Source organism: Silurus meridionalis, chromosome 10 (genome assembly GCF_014805685.1).
Source record: "Silurus meridionalis isolate SWU-2019-XX chromosome 10, ASM1480568v1, whole genome shotgun sequence".
Classification (NCBI taxonomy): Eukaryota; Metazoa; Chordata; class Actinopteri; order Siluriformes; family Siluridae; genus Silurus; species Silurus meridionalis.
In genome coordinates this window covers 11,308,951-11,327,597 of record NC_060893.1, presented here as the reverse complement: position 1 = coordinate 11,327,597, position 18,647 = coordinate 11,308,951, and the positions used below count along the sequence as shown (strand labels likewise).

Here is an 18,647-nt window from a genome sequence, read left to right as displayed (position 1 = left end):
TTAGACAGCTGCTAAGTGTCATTTTCTCTCTGTAGCTGTCAGGATTTAACTGAGACGATGCAGGAATGCATAGGGTGTATACTGCTGTCATTTTCATTCCTTGTGATCAATTATGTGAACAAGCAGACAGTCTAATCTAGGCTCTTATATTGACTGAAACCACAGCTCGTCATAGCTCAAATTACAGGACACTGAGGATAATGACACGCACATACACTTAGGAAAACATACACATAAACACCCACACACTCTGCCACACTTGCAAACAATAAAGACGAAGAAGGCACAGACAACAGTGTAAACAACAAACTAATTTTGTTTTGTTCTTTTCCTGTTTTCTCCTAATATTTACATCAGTACCTAATGTGCAAATTAATAATTTAGTGTAAAACTGTCAAATGAATATAAAATCATTTTTTACAATTCTAACACGGTGCAAGTCCATGAATCTGTCACAAAGAAAGGAGGAAGAGGAGAACATGTAGAAGGAAGGAGCAAGAAAAAACATTGGGGAGAACACAGCATACAGGACAGACAGACCCACTGACCATAAGAGTGTGAAGTATTATTCAGTATTACACCACACACCAGAAAGTAGTGAGTAATGCTCTCACATTCATGACTCGCCTAAAGAAGAGAAGCACTAGGAGAAGATTTTGCTTTGCCCAGGCCTTCTGGTGCTCTGAATAGAAGAGGAATCAAGGCCTTCTTTGTAGACAAAGCAAGTTAAGATTTAGACACCTGCTATGATGTAGCTATTTGCTGTAATAGATAACATCTATAACAGCAATGCTGCTGTTAATTATGTCTTGACAGCTTAGGGCAGAGCTCAGCCAAATATATATGTTGCAACAGATTTTAATCTTGCAATACTAATAACCTCTTTTGAGTGACCAACAATAAAAAAAAAATCAATTAACAGGTATAAGCTGATTTTCTATTCATTTAATCTCCTTACTAGATACAATCTTGGAGCAGTGTGCTTTGTGCTCCATAAAGCTCCATTGAGTCATTATTGCACATAGTGGTAAAAAAATGGCGTCATATTGAGATCCTTTGGGGCAGCAATCACCCTGCCCCATACTTGTTCTATGAATGAGTGGGGGAGGAGCTTCAGACAGGACAGTTAATGATATTTCCCCATTTGTGTCTCACATTATAACAATGCTTGCTACACCATACAGGGTTGCATTTAAGCATACATTGCTAAGCCCATGGTTTTCAGTCCTTTCCCTTGATTAGAATTGTTTTTTTTAGCTTACATTATTTGTACAGATTTATCAAGCTATCTACAGTACTAGCTAGGTTTTGAATGTGTCTTTGGAGAGCAATTATTTGTAGACAGAAATCATCATAACCATACATAGTATGTTCAAGTTCATTTATGTATTGTACTGTAGTCTCTCTTTTGCCAATTTTTGGAGCTACTCTATAAATGCTATATAGTACTTTATAGTCAAATGTGATTTAATTTCGTTTGAGGCTATGTTGTTATTAATATTGTTCTGCCCCACCAAAACTTATGGTCTTGAGCCAATCTTGAAGGGTAATACACATTAAATCCAACTAAAGCGATTAATTTGGGGATTAAACTACTATTTACATTTAACATAATTCCTGAGAATTTCAAATACAGGAGAATGTTTCAGGCAGAGATTTCGTTTAGGGCAAAAACAGGCAGGTCTGTTGATCGTTTGACATGTGTGTGCTTATGGGTTACTGTAACAAATGATGAGCAACAGCCATTAACTAAAACACACCAGTGTGTAACCAACATTGACAAACATGACAGAGTTGCTTTCACTTTTTTTAGTCCACTACACTTTAAAGGTGTATAAAGGTTTGTATTCCATTATATTGTTACTCTTGCATTGTATAAATTTGTCACATGTAGTAGCAGCTTATTTTACAGAAGCCATTTGCTACTGAGAATGTGGTATATTGCAAAACACATAGAAATAAATGGCACTGTTCTGCATAAGATGGTACTGAGGAGAGTTTAAATGGAATGCAAACCCATGTACACGAGGTCCAGTCATGTGCTGCACATCAAAAGCATGTTAAATACCATGCAGCACACTTTGATTAGCCACGAATGAACTTTCAGTACAATCTTCTTAAATCAAGGCAGATAAAAATCACACATATTTCTGTACAAAGACAATACCATATGGCTGACATTAAGAATGCATAGATAAAAAGGGGAGGGACTGCGCTCATTACCAAACGTATTGCTTTAAAAACTTTCATGCTTATCAATGGTTGTTCCTCCCATTTGAATAATTTTCAAAGCAGAAAGATGTAACTTGCTATTGAGATATTGATTGAAGTATTGCGTTCAAATGAGTACCCAGTAGCTTTTGAAGAGTTTAGAGGAGACTGAAATATGCTTTTATATCTCTTTTAGCTAGTCCTAGAAATTTTTATATTACAGACTGAGCAAATTGCACAGATATGAGCTTTTACTCTAGAACAAGTAAAAGAATGTTAATTTGGACATAAGACAAACTGACAAATAAAATGACAGCACAATTGCTGGCCAAAGCTGTAAACTGCAGTGTCATTTTGCTATTGAGAGAAAGGTAACAAGAATACAAGGAGATCATTCTTAAATAGATTTAAAAAATGGTATGCCAGTATTTGTCTATTACTCTCAAAGTGCAGAGGATGATGTCACTGCTGTCTTTTAATCACACACACAAAAAAACACACACACACATACACACACACACAACAGTTTTAAACTGCATGTGTGTGTATGAGCGGGGCTATCCAGGCCGGTGTCCTTTGCCCTCCCTTTCCCTGCGTTTCAGCTCCTCTCTGTAGCAGTAGGAGCAATAGTTCTCTGTCTCAGGTCTGCCATAAAAGGAGCAGTTCTCCCTTTTGCAGCGCTTCTGCTGAAAGCAGTACATAGGGCAGGTTCCACTGCGGAGCTTGGATTTGTCATGGTTGAGCCATGAATGTGGTGTGAGTTCCTCATCGGCAAACTCCAGGCTATCCCGGATATGGCTTGCATTGAAGCCATTGGTATAGGTGTGGGATTTGTGCTCACCGGCCATGCTGTATGGCAAATAATCTCCACCGTGAACGGCGCGAATCCCAGACATGCGTGCTGGACTGTAGCTTTGAGAGGACAGTGAGCGGTTCTGTTGTGGATACGTGGCACAGGACTTCAGTGTCCCCACTGGAATTTTATAGGATTCATCCTGGTAGCTGGAGGACTGCGTGTTGTTATCTCGCAGGTGGATGACGCTGTGCCTCTGGATGGGTGGCGTATGGCTATAGTGGGCGGACACCGGGATGGGTTCCTGTCGCTTAGCACCTTGACTGGGGGAGGAGAAAGGGACGGGTGACATGGACGAGGAGAGGACTGAAGCCGGGCTGGCATTAGGGATGGGAATTGGGGAAGCAGCAAGGGTAGGGCTATTCCTTCCCTGGCCCTTTAGTGTATGGATATGGCTGGGATGCAGGACAGGTGAGCAGCTCTCGGGAGGAGAGCTGTCCGAGCGCTCTTTCTGGAATGTGCTCTCTTGTTCAGGCTTCTTGAGGATGCCGTTGGTCTGAGGCTTTTTCTCAGCCTCAGCTTTTCTCTTCTGTTCCTGCTCAGTGCTGAAGCGCTCCTGTGCACTGCTCAGGTAGTAGCTGATCATTTCTTCGTGAAATTGATGCCTGTGGCTGGTCAACAATAAACCAGCAAAGATGAATTTACGCTCTCCCTGCATGGCGGCACGAAGAATGTTCAGGCTGAGCTTAACATCAGTGCTGTACTTCCAGTTGTCAAGAGTCCGCTCATCTGAGTTTTTGCCTGAACTGACCTGTCTTTCTCCAGATGAGTTACCTGAAGCCCTGTCAGTAGGGGATGGGCTGGTTGCTTTCTCAGAGGATGACGTGCTGGTAGATTGGCCCGACTCCTCTTTGTTTTCTTTGCGTGTTTTGGAGTCCTTCTTCTTGGGCTTCTGTTCACTGCTCTCCACAGCGCGGCCATTTGTTATGGTAGACCTGCTGATTTTTCCATGTACCAGACCACCCAAGCCACCCATATTCTTTTTCAGTTTGATGCCTAGTGTCTTGCTAAAGCTGCCCAGCTTGTTGGCTACTGAGTCAGCACGAGCTTTGTCTTTCTCCTTGTGCTGCTTATCCTTGTCTTTCTCTTTACTAGACTTGCCATTGTTGAGGTTGGAATTGCTACAGACAGACTCACGGTCCGAGTCCATTGATTCGGCCAGAGACTGCACATCTTCACCTGCTGATGCAGTGGGTGACTCGGGTTGAGCAAGGGGAGCCTATAATTTCAGTCAGAGAAGTGAATTAGAACACACATTCTGTAACCCTGTGTATCAACCATGTAAAAAGAGCAGGTCATTGTTTTAAGAGATTAATTCCTTACGCACTCGTGTCTCTGATGGTATTCGAATCCATGTAACATTCATATAACTGTGCAGGAGATTTAGCTTCGCTTCCAGTGAGAAAATAAGACTATAACAGAGAAAAAGAGACTGTAAAACTCATAACACTTTTACATATCACACATGACATGATAAATGCTGGATGTTTTCTTCTCTGTATGGACCGGGTAACTTCAAGGCAAATTATATGTCTGAAGAACAACTGGTTCAAATGATAAGCCAAAAGGCAAATTCTGAATAATACAAGAACTGTAAGTCACGCAACCACATGATATTAAAGTAAACTCATAAAGCTCTTGGTATAAAAGCAATATAGAAAATGATGACTAGATAGTTATTTTACTGCTTTCATTTCAACATTAATGTTGTAAGTCCTTATGTGGCCTGATGTGGCCCTGATGTCTTTTTAATGAAAATATCACACTGTAGATTTTCATTCTCAATATATGTAAGAGGGAAATTCAGTACAGCCACTTTGTCATAGAACTATGTAGCAATATTTCATGTGATTAAATTGTGCTTTTTACAGAATAGTGGGGACTTTAAGCTTGATAGCTTGCATTCCCCTGGAATTGTGATGACCGGATTTTATCTAGGGAAATTCCTTGTGTCAGGAATAACACTAGTAGTGTTGCCCCTCTTTAAGTACTGGGTGACAGAGTGAGCCAGCCAGCAGAGCCCTAAAACCCCTGAGAAGGCATGAGCCAGATAGATGGAAGAGATTGAAGGGAACTTTACTTGGCCAGTTTGGCATTGTCGTTGTCGTCCCTCCCCCACTCCCAGTCTCTGCCTGGATCCACAGCAAAGTGCAGGGCTAAAAGCTTGTGCTCAGAGTCTGTCAAAGGGATGATGGCTGTGACGGAGAGAAGAGAAATGGAGCCTTAGTAAAGAACCTTTTTTTATTATAGTAATAAAACATTAAAGATGTGGGACAAACACATGCACATTTGTTGTACTTTGCATTGCCTCCACTTAGAAGCACTGATTCCGGTTAAAAAATCTCTTGCCACTTAACTCACTCATATTCTTCTTTTGTGTTCCTGGAAGATTTCCCATCAAGCCCAGTAGACACATAGTTATTTACAAATGAGAGGTGAAATAATGTGAAATTAGGTTTACTAAGTGAAAATAGCAGAGAGATTATAAGAAGAAACTTAAACACAGAGATGTATTTTAAGAGATCCAGAGAGACAGAGAAATTGAGACTGGTACAAAATATCTAATGTTCAAGCACAGGACATTCCTGTACCTGTTTTCAAACACAAACACACACACACACACACACACACACACACACACACACACACACACACACACACACACACACACACAGGTTCTCTCTTTCTATCTCTGTCTCTCTTTCTGTCTCTATCTTTCTTTCTGGTAGAACTGTGTTTTTTCTATCACAGTAGCTCTGACATTTGCCAAATGAAGACTTGGCTGGTTTTATAGTGTACCAGTAATAAGTGAACACACTGCCTCACTCTGACTCATCTAAACAACACTACGGGTGTAATCTTACATTTGGTGAAAGACACGTGAAAGACAGAATGTGTGCACGTGTGAGACAGAGGCAGACAAACAGAAAGGTCTAGGTGTGCCAAGGTGAAGGCTAAAGTAAAATAAAAGTCAAATACATTAACAAAAGGCACTACTTTACTCTTGTTGATCTCTTAGGTAGCTCAGAGGACACAGGTTTAACCTGAACCTTTTAAGTCTGTAACAGCTCAGTCTGGCATGCAAATAACTGTTTTTCACGTAAATATACAAACCATATATCAGTATATAAATGTCAAAGCAGTGATTAGAGGTTTATTATTAACAGTGTCGACCATATAAAAGCAATCAATCAGTCTGTTTGCAGTAACTATGCTAACACAAGGGATCATATTAATGAAATAAAGTCTATTTTCACATACTAGACCCATAATTGGGGGCTGACGGATACAAATATATTGGATACTGATAATCTGTGCCGTGTTTAGGTTGTACTGCAGGGGCAAAATAAACATTTTGTGTCCGTGGCTCTGTAGTACCACTCCAAGTGGCAGCGGTCCAGGACGTGACAGCAAGCCAAAGCAGACTGCAGAAGGGATTGCATACGCTGTATAAAATGACATACACGAATACACAAATAATGCATACATACAAACAAGAATGTCTGTCATGTGCGCTCCCAAACAAAGATGTGTTTCAATGCACACGCTTTCCGCACACGCTTTCCATCAGAACAGGGTAAGACAGCGGACATGGGGTCATCCCCCACAGCCTCAGCCTGAACTGTTTCCATTTGATCCCACTCCAGAAGCAAACACCAGCCTTGCCAGTTCTGCAGTAAGGGACCTCAGTGTAACATACTGTATTCACAGGCCTTGCTGGTAACTGTAGTGAGCTGTCCTCTACTGACCTCTCCTGCCTGCAGAGGAACTCACCAAACTGCCAGTACACCAAAACGAGAGTTTCCTGGAAAATTAGCAGCCATGAAACAGAACATACAAAGCGACAAGAAACTGAAAAAAGAGAAGTTTCGATTCACTGATGACTGACCAGAATCAGTAAGACTCTGTTACAGTGGAAGTGGAGAGAGGTGGATGGATTATATAAACAGAAGTTGCTGACAGATGACATGCTTATGGTCTTTGGCACCTGATAGTACACAGCAACTTTCAATTCCTGTGGTTACCTGGTACAGGATGACGTATGGTACGTGGTCTCGCTGCACAGTTTGGTGCTGCTTGTGGAAAATATAGGCGAGTGTTTATAAAGATTTGGAGTGCAGATCTGTCATAAGAAGTATGTGTAATATAATCCTTTTGAAAACAACTAAAAGCTCAAAGTCATTATTTTTAAATACACTCCCTCTAGTGGATCATATTAATCATTGCAAATCTTCCTTACTCTAGCTTTCTTTGGCAGGCTTTGTCTGACTGATATAAAATTTATATTATCAACCAGAATTCACAGCTGTAAATATAAGATGAATATCAGTTTTTATCTTGGACACATGGTTGTTTAACCATGTAAATCCCTAGTACCACACATGATGCACACTATCCCACAAATACACACACTATATAAAATCTCTGCTGTTAAGAATTATCTCCATTCCCCAGTACAAACAACCTGGATGTGTTGCACAGGAAGCATCATAAAAGTGTGCACCAAAATGTTCCCCTTTATAGGAGGATCAGTTTAAGGGCCGATCTTCGGTGCCAAGGAAAGCCTGCAAGTCTTTTAAAAATGGGTCTCGAAATAGCAGCTGAGGTTTGGTGTGGGTGGACTTCACTCACACTCGAGTCTACAGCACTAGCTACTGCACACAACATTGGCAGATTAAAGCTGGACTGGGGCAGGCTCACACAGGGACACCATTCAACTCCAGAAAGAGGGAGGAAGGGTGTCTGCATTACAGCCGGATACACCTGAGAGTATAAACACCCATCACCAAGATGAACACCTAAAATGAGTGTATGTGCAAAAACAAGAGGCGAAAGATTAACATTCCTCTGAGCTGGTGCACCCACAGCCGTGTAAATGGAATGCATGCGAATGTGAAGGAGGGGCCATCACACATGCTCAGAGATGAACAAAGTCTCAGTGTTCTTGGGGAAGCTGCTGGCACCTGAACACACACTGGATGGACAGATGCTGGCTTGCCTGAGCGGAAGAACCAGGATGGAAGGAGAGAAGTATAGATCATCAGGCCAGGCCAAAATGAAAGATACATTGCAGCTTCCAAACGAGAGAAAAGACAAAAAAGAGCAAGCCATTCAAAATCAGAATCAGAATCAGAATCAGGTTTATTGGCCAAGTGTGTTGATACACACAAGGAATTTGGTTCCAGCCGTTAGTGACTCTCAAAAGTACAGACATAAACAACACTACACATTTAGCTTGGACTATACAAGACAAAACAGACAGGACAAGACAAAACAGACAATACCAGACAAAACAGACAATGTGAGACAATACAGACAGTACGAGTTTTAAATAGGGATACAATGTATATGACATATCAGTAATGTACATAAAATGTGAGAGAGCATGGTAGTGCAAATCTATTGACTTGTTAGCTTGGTGTGCTCTAATTAGCTATGGAAGACAAGCACTGAGACAGAGCAAGTAAAAAATTAAAGAGTAAATATGGGAAAACATTTTTCAGAGGAATCATTGGAAGGAGCTTGGGTTCCATGTGTGTGCTTAAGTAAGTGTGGATTCTAGGAGTGCGGGGCCTCATAGCTCTGTCTGCACTGTTACAGAGACAGATGACCTCATTCAACTTCGAGAATAGTGATCCTGCCTGCACTAAACAACAAAACTAACACCCACCAACTGTTTCACTTTCAGTCTGTATCTGCCCTGTCAAGCTCACACTACTCCATTGATTTCCCCCACTCAGAAGGTATCAGTTTCTCACATCTCACACCACATACATATAGAGGTGCAATAATAACAAGGCGCTGTGAAATGGCTTCGCATCAGACAGCTACTCTGACAGGAGGCTCCATCATCCTGGAGTAGTACAATTCCTCTGTATTCAAGCTTCAAATCAATCATAAAGAAGCAACAGGACAGTGACGGCACATAAGAGCTGCTTAATGCAAACACAAAGAGAGTGAGACACTGCCATCTACTGGATATTTATCAAGCAAAGTGACCATTTAGAATTAAAAATGAAAATCATTTTTTTCTTTTTCAGCTATCAGTACTTTTGGTCAACATCAGAAGGATTCGCCACAAAAGTGCATGCAAGGAAAGGAACAAGACAGCCTGGTGTAAAGTATGCTCTCTCCTCTAGCTAAGCTAATCAGATTCACTGAGACTTTTCTATTTATAACTTTCTCCACCCTTTCTTTATCTAACGTATCAAACTATTTAGCAATGTGACTATTTTTCAAAAGAATGGGCATTAACAAAAATATACAAATAACAGTGCTGCCAGTTTAAAAAGAGCAGTCCCTAAGCCCAAATTCTCTATAAAGGAAGGTTCAAGATCCTTTACAACCATCTACCTCCTTGATAGATAGTACAGGGAGCAACTCAGTACTGTCTCCATTGCACCTTTCATCAAATATTAACTGTGGGGTGATTATACTGTTTATGCAACAAACAAAACAATGCATTGGTCAATATTGTTGCATTAATAAAAAACTATACAATTTCCCTTCATGAATTAGCATTTTCATATAAATGGTGCCAATAGTTCAGAAGCTTATAGCAAAGAATTTTTGGAACAAGTATCAGCATGGTTATTTGTGCTGGCCTGGCAAAACATCTGCACAGTGTCAGTTTTTTATTCCTCATCACTCACATAATAAATGTTTTTGGAGGGGTGTTTTAAACATTCTATAATGTAACATATATATGTTACTACTATGCTTCTTTTCTGTCTATGAAAAGAAGGAAATGAAAGAATAGGAGTTACATACTTGTGGAATTTATCCAGTGTGGAGTTTATACATATTTAATAGAGTTATACAACCCAAATATTACATAGAGTAGGGGATTATGATATTATTTCAAAAGACAATTTACATGCAAAATTACTTTCAACATGAGAAAATGAGTTGTGATTTCAGCAAACATTCACTAGTGTGAGTTTTTCAGCAGTGAATTCTGTAGAAAGCTGCATCTAATAAAATAAATTCCACACTGCTCCACTTCACTTTTTCTTTCTCACTCATTTCAAAACAGTGAGGTCTAAAGGAATGTCTGGTGAATAATTGATTCCAGGTAATTAGATCTTAGATCTGTATTATTCGTTGGGGATGACACTAAGATTGATCTTATTTTCTGTTCCTGAATCATGCCCACTAATTTGGACAGGAGCAACATAGAAGGCACTATGCTTGAATGCCATCTGCCTCATCTGTATCTGACAGACTGTAGCACTCTTAGACATTTAACGTTGCTGTCTAGGGATTGCTAGATTATCCCTAGCTTCATCATTCAGTTATTGTGCACTTTATTCATCGTGCGCGTCTGTAAGGCTGGTACATCTCGGTCTGAGTGCTCACAGTAATCTAATGATCAGTTTACTTCCTAAATTGATTCTGAACATTGCTGTGATTGCTTTGTCTTTAAGATCATGCAATGAAAATGTATATATATTTAAAGTAAAAGTGCATACTGCACCTTATATTAAGCCAAAGAGTTTGACATATTCCTATATTGTGGAAAGGTAATATAAAAGGAAATGAACCTCGTTACATTATAGTAAATAATGAATCAGCACATTTCTGCATAGACTTGGACAGTAACCAACAATTACCTAAGACTGATTTCAAAAAGGTGCTTAAACTGATGTGTAAATCCTTCTCTTGTTGAGCAGACATTTACTGCATATTGTAAGTCGGTTTTATTGATATTGGTTACCAAATAACACAATTATATAATAAATTATTATTATACATTGCAAAAAAAAAAAAGCAATTTGTTAAAAATATTTAGGCACTCATTCAATACTAAATAATAAAATGTCTCAGCATAAGATCTTTTTCTTTCGGCTTCTCCCATTAGGGGCTGCCACAGCGGATTCATCCGTCTCCAAACCCCTCTGTCCTCTACATCTGCCTCTTTTAACCCAACTACCTGCATGTCTTCCCTCATCACATCCATAACCACCTCCTTGGCCTTCCTCTTTACCTCCTTCCTGGTGGCTCCATCCTCAGCTTTCTCCTACCGATATACCCCATGTCCCTCCTCTGCACATGTCCAAACCATCTCAATCTCACCTCCCTCACCTTGTCTCCAAACGTCCTACATGTGCAGTCCCTCTAATAAACTAATTTATAATCCTGTCCATCCTCATCACTCCCAACAAAAACCTCAACACCTTCAGCTCTGCTACCTCCAGCTCCATCTCCTGTCTTTTACTCAATGCCACTGTCTCTAAACTTTCCCTTTCACTCTTGCAGGTACTCTTCTATCACAAATCACTCCTGCTATCACTATTCTCCACCCACTCCACCCTGCCTGCACTCTTTTCTTCACTTCTCTAACACACTCTCCATTACTCAGCATAATATATTGTTAGTATTATATATATATATATCTGTGTATTTTAATAATATTTTTGCCTTTAATTATAATCTGTCTAGTGCAATAAAATGAGAACTTTGAATGAAACCTGTTAAAAAAAAAGCTGACTTGTCTGTGTTGCTTAGCTGTTTACCTTGCTCTCTCTGCTGGTCTCTCTGCTCCATAGAGACCAGGGCAGAAAAGTGTGCCTGGTCATATGCCAGGACCAGGGGAGAGCAGTGGCATCGGTTGGGTGGTACTTCCAGGGGCAGGTAAAGACCCCCAAAGGGGATGGGTGCAAATGCTAAAAAGAACGATGAGGTATAAAACTGATTTAAGCATTTTAGCTGAGAGAAGTGTAAAATTACTGAAAACAATAATAGGTTTATGTGTGCCAGAGTTGTGTAGTGTGTGTGTATGTGTATGCTTGTGTGTGTGTGCATGTGTTTGTGCTGGCACCTTCTCCCCCAGAGTCTCGGAGCATGGTGTCAGCCACCACCACGATTGGCCGCCTCAGCACATGAGCCAACACAAACACATGGAACTCCTCCAGACTCTCATAGACAGGGTCTTCTGAATTATCCACACTGTAGAAGGCAAAATCACACAAAAAATACTGTTACTCTTTGTTCCATAATAAATTATTCTAGTGTTTGTTTATTTATTTGTATATCCAAGTCTAAAATCCGGCATCCTTCCTGACAATAAGCAAGTGTTAATAATGTACAATGCATATGAAATAAGTAACTTCTATGCTCCTATATTGCCTCTTCACCATCCTTTTCACAATTTTGAGGGACAATGTATTTATGGGTCTAGTTTATGGCAAATGTCGAATTGTTTTAGACATTTAAAATGTCTTGAAATTTATGGCTTTACTTTTGCTTTATGGCTTTATATGTGTTTTACAATATGTGTGCAGTTCAACAGCCATCTATCCCTTTTGTGTTCTTTTTTTAAAAGTACGGATAGTTGGGGTTAAGCTAACCAGTATTTAAAAGAGTGCTAATAATTCTAGAGATGACTCTACCTTACAAACTGCACTTGAAATTAAAGAAGAAGAATCCTAAGAGGATTCATGAGCAAACCCCAAAGGAGCCTCATGTTGGATAGTTCTTGATCAAACTAGAGGTCAAAGCAGCGTTCCACTTAAAACAGCACTATTCACACACTCTTTTTCATCCTGTGCTGACTGGACAACTTTACAAGAGGTTATCCCTGAATGTCTGATGTCTAGCACAAGCTGTAACATTTACGAAAGAATACAAAAGCTGCATCTGTGTGTATATGATAATAAAAGGTGTAGTGAGGGAGGAGGAGGATGGGAAGGCAAGAGAGCAAATAAAAGAGAGAGAACAGGCCTACATCCCCCTTATGGGAATTTAGCAAAATTAAGTCCCCCCTTCCTCACACATACTTACATAAACACTCATAAGCAAACTAAACACACAGACACCCAGAACAGCACTTCTTAAACTCTAATGAAGAGTCTTTTAATAAGCAAATCCCCCTATCATCCAATTTACATGCACATTGCTCTCTAGGCTGCTCTTTGTGCTATCATGATTAATAATCATCACACAGCACAATTCATCACTCATTCAATTGTACTTACTGCCTTGCATATTTTCAGCAGTGGCTTCGATATGCTGTAATTTTAAGTCTATATGTTATATATGTTTCATCTGCTGGGTTGTTGTATGAACAGCATCAATAAGAGCTACTGCATAATAATTATTTATCAACTAAGATGTGCATCTTAGTTCTTTAGCTTTGTACTTTTTGAAAAAGAGTGCAAGGAAAAACAAAGCAGGAGCTTATTCAGGTTAAATTCTTATCACACATCCAATAGAAGTTTTATCTCAGTAACATAAAAATATGTCCAGAGCATGTTACACTTTAGAAGCAGACTCAAACCGAAAGCACTGTGAGCTGAGCTGCACGTATCATTGTCTTCATCAGAGCGTGTAGATTTCACAACATGAAACCACATTGTGCTCACACGCAATACACTGTTTCCATTCTGTTACCCCATGACCTTATGTAAACTCTGCTCAACTCTGGGGCAACAATTGTAATGTCTAGCAAAAAAAAGAAAAGAAAAAAGAAACCCACCTTATTAAAAACAAGGTCTGAAACCAATAAAAAAATGCAGAACTCATTCAAAAGAACTCATTCACACATTGGTCTGCTCTATCCAAACATCTCAAGCAAAGAGACATATAACACTGCTTAAACATTTTTTACTGACTTTGGTTTGTAACGTTATAGTTAACGTTACAAGACCACCAGGTGGCAATGTTTCTAAACAAACTACTACAAACTGTTGTTTACAATGGTTAAAAATGTTTCCTAATGTACAGCAAATAAGTGTAGTGTAGTAAAGGTCCCTGACTCTGTATAGAGGTCATATATAGAGGTTTTAAATCTAGTAGATGTTCTTAATCTCTTGTGGAATTTAATAACTTAAATGTGCACACAGATGCCGCCCCTCCCTGAATATCTCAGATTAGTGTTGTGCCGCCTCCTAAACCACAAGCCAAGATTAGGGTTTTAACAGGAAGCTTATCCTAGACGAGTACAAATAGGAAACGTCACACTCCTGCTAAATACGCAGGAACAACGGACAATCTTTAATCCAAAATGTACCAGTTTCAACATGCATTATTATGCCACAACCATTTCACATTACACAACTCATTTATAATCACCAGAGGAGGAAAAACAACAGCAACACATTGAAATAAATACAACTGTAAATACACAAATTATGTTTTTCTTTAGCAAACTTAATATTTGTGTTTGTCCTTGGGATTTAGCCAGTTCACATATTGGCATTGTAATTGCTGTAACTACAGATGCCTTACACTATGACTTGACTCACTTGTACACATTACCTGAAATTAAAAACTGTTAACAAAATTGAAAAGCAAGATGCTACACCATCCTCTGGCAAGATAATGCCTTTTATATGCTGATTCAGGATAACATAGATGCATAGATATATCACATATCACAATACCAGAAATAATCTGGATCATTTTACAATGTACAAGCTGAGCCTTTAAATCTGTACTGAACTTAACTTGTAATTTTAACTGCTTGTAAATAAAAAGAAAGATCATAGCTGAAAATGTGTTTACGTAAATAATATTTAGGAGTGTGCATGAAAATGCATAAAGAGTAAAAGGATGTTGTATAGGAAGGACATTTAAATAGTGGAAGAATATATAGCTATATTGTAATGGGATATGTGTGTACACATGTAAGCTGGTGTGTGTGGGCTGGTGAGCTTTACCCTCCACTGGTGTTGCCGTTTTTACTGAAGTGTGTGCGAGGCTCACTGGAGGCCAACTTCAGCAGTTCGTTCCACTCTCTCTCCCACTCTTCCTCTGTATACACCAACCCTGACTACAGAAAGAGCAAGAAAGCTAGTTAGAGGTGAATGAGGCAATGGATGGAAACACACCCACTCCTACACTCTAACTTCTTCTCTCACATACATTAAACCAGTATAGATCAGGCAAACCACAGCACACACCCACACCTTTCAAACAATTGTATTTACTTGCACTGTTTACAAAATTGACGTGACATGTGATGACTCATATAAGCTCTAACTGCTGTCTGATCCATTCGGTGAAGCCTGATTGTAAGAATTAAGGCTTATTAGTAAACATCTTTCTGGTGCTCGTGTACAGCAGCACTTAAGGGAATAGTCGTTGCTAAGCAGGATGGGAATGCACAAATATAAATACAATAAAAAATAACCCCAGAGACAGAACGTTACCTATTAAGACTGAATATTTAACATTTGAATTTGTCTTTGCTTTTATATTATTTCTTTTTTCTTTTGCATTTGTAAACACCTTTTATATGAAACTTTATATTTACAGTGTTTACAATACAAGCCCTTTAAAATCTCTTTATAATTTTGGTACTTTTTCCCACAGCAATATGTTTCCAAATGGCTTGAAGTATTTATAAGACTTGTGTCTGGCCAATGTTGAGAAACAAAGCTAATAATTGTTAATAATTACAGATATATAACCAATAGATAGATAATCTGTAGAACTAACAGTAGAGCTAGTAGAACTAACACTTTAGTACATAGGGTGCTCTGGCGAGTGTGTTTTCTTGGGGGAGTCAAAGAGTCAGACCTCTTTGTTTTGCTGCGTCTGCTGCCATCTCCACCTCCTCTTCAGAGCCTCTCTCTCTGCCCCACTCTTCATCATAGCATACAGACTTTTCCTCAGCACCAAATCTCTGTCATGGAAGCCCCACATACCTGACAAAAAATATTTCGTAATTAAATTAGTTTTGCATTTTATGAAGCTGTGTAAACAGGAGTTCTGCTGGACTGTAACTCTAGCTTAGCTCAAGTTTATTTGGATATAAAGCTTACCTAAGGAAGCAGCATGCAGTAAGCAGTTACCATCTCCAGTTGTTGCTAATGGCAGTAGCTTCTTACAGCTAGTACATATAGTGGACCACCAATTCAGACGACCTACAAAAAAGCAGCATTTTAAAGAAATATTTAGTGTTTATAAATGTAATGAATGCAGCATATATACAGCATGTATAAGTCATATCACAAGAACAGGAATGTACAATGTAAAAAAAAATAAAAGCCTAAAGAAAACTGTTTATATATTGTCAATGCATAACAATAATATAATATCTATATAATAATTATATAATTAAAAGTAATAAATATATAACTATATAATACGGAAAAACTATATAATATGAGCTACAGTGGTTGTAGTTTGTATTGTACAAAGGTTGCAGAATAGTCAAAATGCCTTGCCTTGTTCTTATGTAAACTTTTCGAAAATGTAAACCCTTAAGGACAGGGTTCTTTTAGAAAAGTGATTCATTATCTAATAATCACAAATAACCCTAAACAAATCCATTTTTAAGTGTTTTAAATAACCAAGCAACCAGGAGAGAAAATCTTACAGAACACTATGTACATTCAGGTTATCAGCAATTGCATTTTTAAGTACTCTACTTAAGTTTTCACCCTTAATAAATTCAAAGTACTTAATATTTTGTTCATAGATATAACAATAAAAATAACAAAGTCTGAACCTTATAATTCTAACATAGTCACACATAACCATGAACCTCAAAGTAAACCCATCTCTGAAAAAAAAAACAATTTGGGATAGACAGATTGTGAAAATCCCTTTGGTACTTACTTTGGTATACAACCAAATACAGATGAGAGATTATTATTGAAAATGCTGGAGAGTGTGTATATAAGATTCATGCAAAAAATATTAGTCATCATGTTCCCCATTCATTCTAATGCTCCACTTTTACACCATTATATTCAAATCTTACAAACATTTCTGCTATTCTTAAATAATAAAAACAAACCCAAATTTTTGACACAGTCACTTGCAGATTGCTAGGAGAGCATGTTGTAGCTTTAAGATGGCTGTGTGTACTCTATAACTCCTTCTCCTCTCCAGGGATTAGGATAGAACAATCTTCTGCCCCTAGCTTCCCACCCACAATCTCTCAGATCTGCTGCTTCAGAGTCATTAAAACAGCACATTTACGTAGCTCAGCTACATCCTGTACATACAGCGGCCAAATATTCTTTCACTCACACCACACCCTAAATTAGAAATGAAGATAAACATATTGCAAGTTGTGCACCTTCAATTAAAATGTGAAGCTGGTTTTTTAATATAGGATGGTTGGAAATGGTTGACTAACTGTTTAATCTCAAAGCTCCAATAAATTTTTTTGGTTTATTTTTATGCAAATTTTACTCAAAAATGCTGCATTTCCTATTCAGGATACAATTACTGAAATCTGAGCTAAAGTAGAGTTCTGTGTTCTGAGCACTGAGCTCTGCTCCCCTCAGGGAGTCGTGACTGAGAGGGATTTTAATCGCTCCAAGACAAAGGCAGATGGCAGATAATATCTTAATCACAAACATAATTGGATATGGCTCCATGTCAGTTCTGGCTACAGAATGTTTTGCTCTGATGTGGTAGTTTAACTCCACTTTGCTACTGATCCAAAACAATGCCTTAAAATAATGAGAGTGTGATCCGTTCAGGCTCACGTGCATGCACATGACTCTCGTGGCCTCAGTAGAGAAGGACAACCCCCATACAAAAGGGACATTGTGGACATTGTTTAAGTGGCAGTTAGAGACATTTTTGATGAGGCTAAAGGAAGACACAAACACAATACTAGTGGTAACTGAATACAGAATGGGCTTTTCACTCAGGAGAGAAATGGTGAAGCTTATAGTAAGTCTGCAGTGCCAAAGCCATGCTTGTGGGGATGAACATGCCCTCACCTGCCTGCTCCAGTGCCACCATGGTAGATTGTTCAATCAGGTCACGCTCAATGAAGTTGCGGAAATCCTCGCTGTACACACTCAGGTCAGGTAGTTGGAAGGTGTAGATGGGCATCTCGAGAGGCAACTGCTCCCTGGTGCACTCACCCGTCACATGCATCCGCGCCAGAGACATGATGGCAGAGCTGGCATGTGAGATGCCCCGAGAAAGACGCTTCTCTGTTGCACCACACACAGACACAGAAAGATGAGAGAGGGATAAATAAAGGTGTGGGGCCCTGTACTTGTTGTTCCCAAAAAAGATCATCTGCAGTTCAGGAGCATATTTATATGTTTGAAAGCTTGGAATGTGCATTTCTCTTGTACTTCATTGCATTGTACTAACACATATGACTTTGTATTCTTAAATTTGGTGTGAACGTTCATGTATCTTTGACTTTTTTTGTGTGCTATATTCATGTGCTGTTATGGTACGAAGCTGTTTAAAAAACATGGGATGAATAACAAACCTTGAAACTATTACTCAAGATACTAAGATACTTAATACTCAATATGTCAAGTGTTTAAAAGCAATCATTATCACAGGCAACATGTTAAATGTTATCATTATTTTCCTTAACATCAACATCACTGCTTATATATAGCAGTAGTGCAGGTGTTTGCCGTACCCTGAGTGTTCTCCTCTTGCCTCTGCAAGCATTGCTCCAGCTTGTTGAGGTGCTGAGGGGTTCCACTGCGCTCTGGCTGCTTGTAGTAACGGCCCTCATTAAATACTTGTGGCAGGTTGGCAGTGTGGACCTGCCGCAGCTGCTCATAGTCACTCAGAGCAGCGCTCAGGTCCCAGTTTTTACCTATACAAACACGTTAACACACATAAACAAAGAAAGAATTAATCT

General features: G+C 39.1%; 1 protein-coding gene across 4 annotated transcripts in view; it reads right to left on the bottom strand.

The window, feature by feature from the left end:
* Window positions 1-298: 298 nt before the first annotated feature.
* otud7a (OTU deubiquitinase 7A) overlaps window positions 299-18,647 on the bottom strand; it is a 66,198-nt gene continuing 47,849 nt past the window's right edge. For all 4 annotated transcript variants that reach the window (XM_046859608.1, XM_046859610.1, XM_046859611.1 and 1 more), the window contains 10 exons: window positions 18,420-18,602; window positions 17,752-17,970; window positions 15,832-15,933; window positions 15,587-15,714; window positions 14,725-14,837; window positions 11,886-12,013; window positions 11,581-11,730; window positions 5,145-5,259; window positions 4,392-4,476; window positions 299-4,283 (listed from right to left, as the gene is read on the bottom strand). In XM_046859608.1, coding sequence (XP_046715564.1) covers window positions 2,769-4,283; window positions 4,392-4,476; window positions 5,145-5,259; window positions 11,581-11,730; window positions 11,886-12,013; window positions 14,725-14,837; window positions 15,587-15,714; window positions 15,832-15,933; window positions 17,752-17,970; window positions 18,420-18,602 — 2,738 coding nt within the window. In that variant the 3' untranslated portion in view covers window positions 299-2,768. The remainder of the gene's footprint in view (window positions 4,284-4,391; window positions 4,477-5,144; window positions 5,260-11,580; window positions 11,731-11,885; window positions 12,014-14,724; window positions 14,838-15,586; window positions 15,715-15,831; window positions 15,934-17,751; window positions 17,971-18,419; window positions 18,603-18,647) is intronic.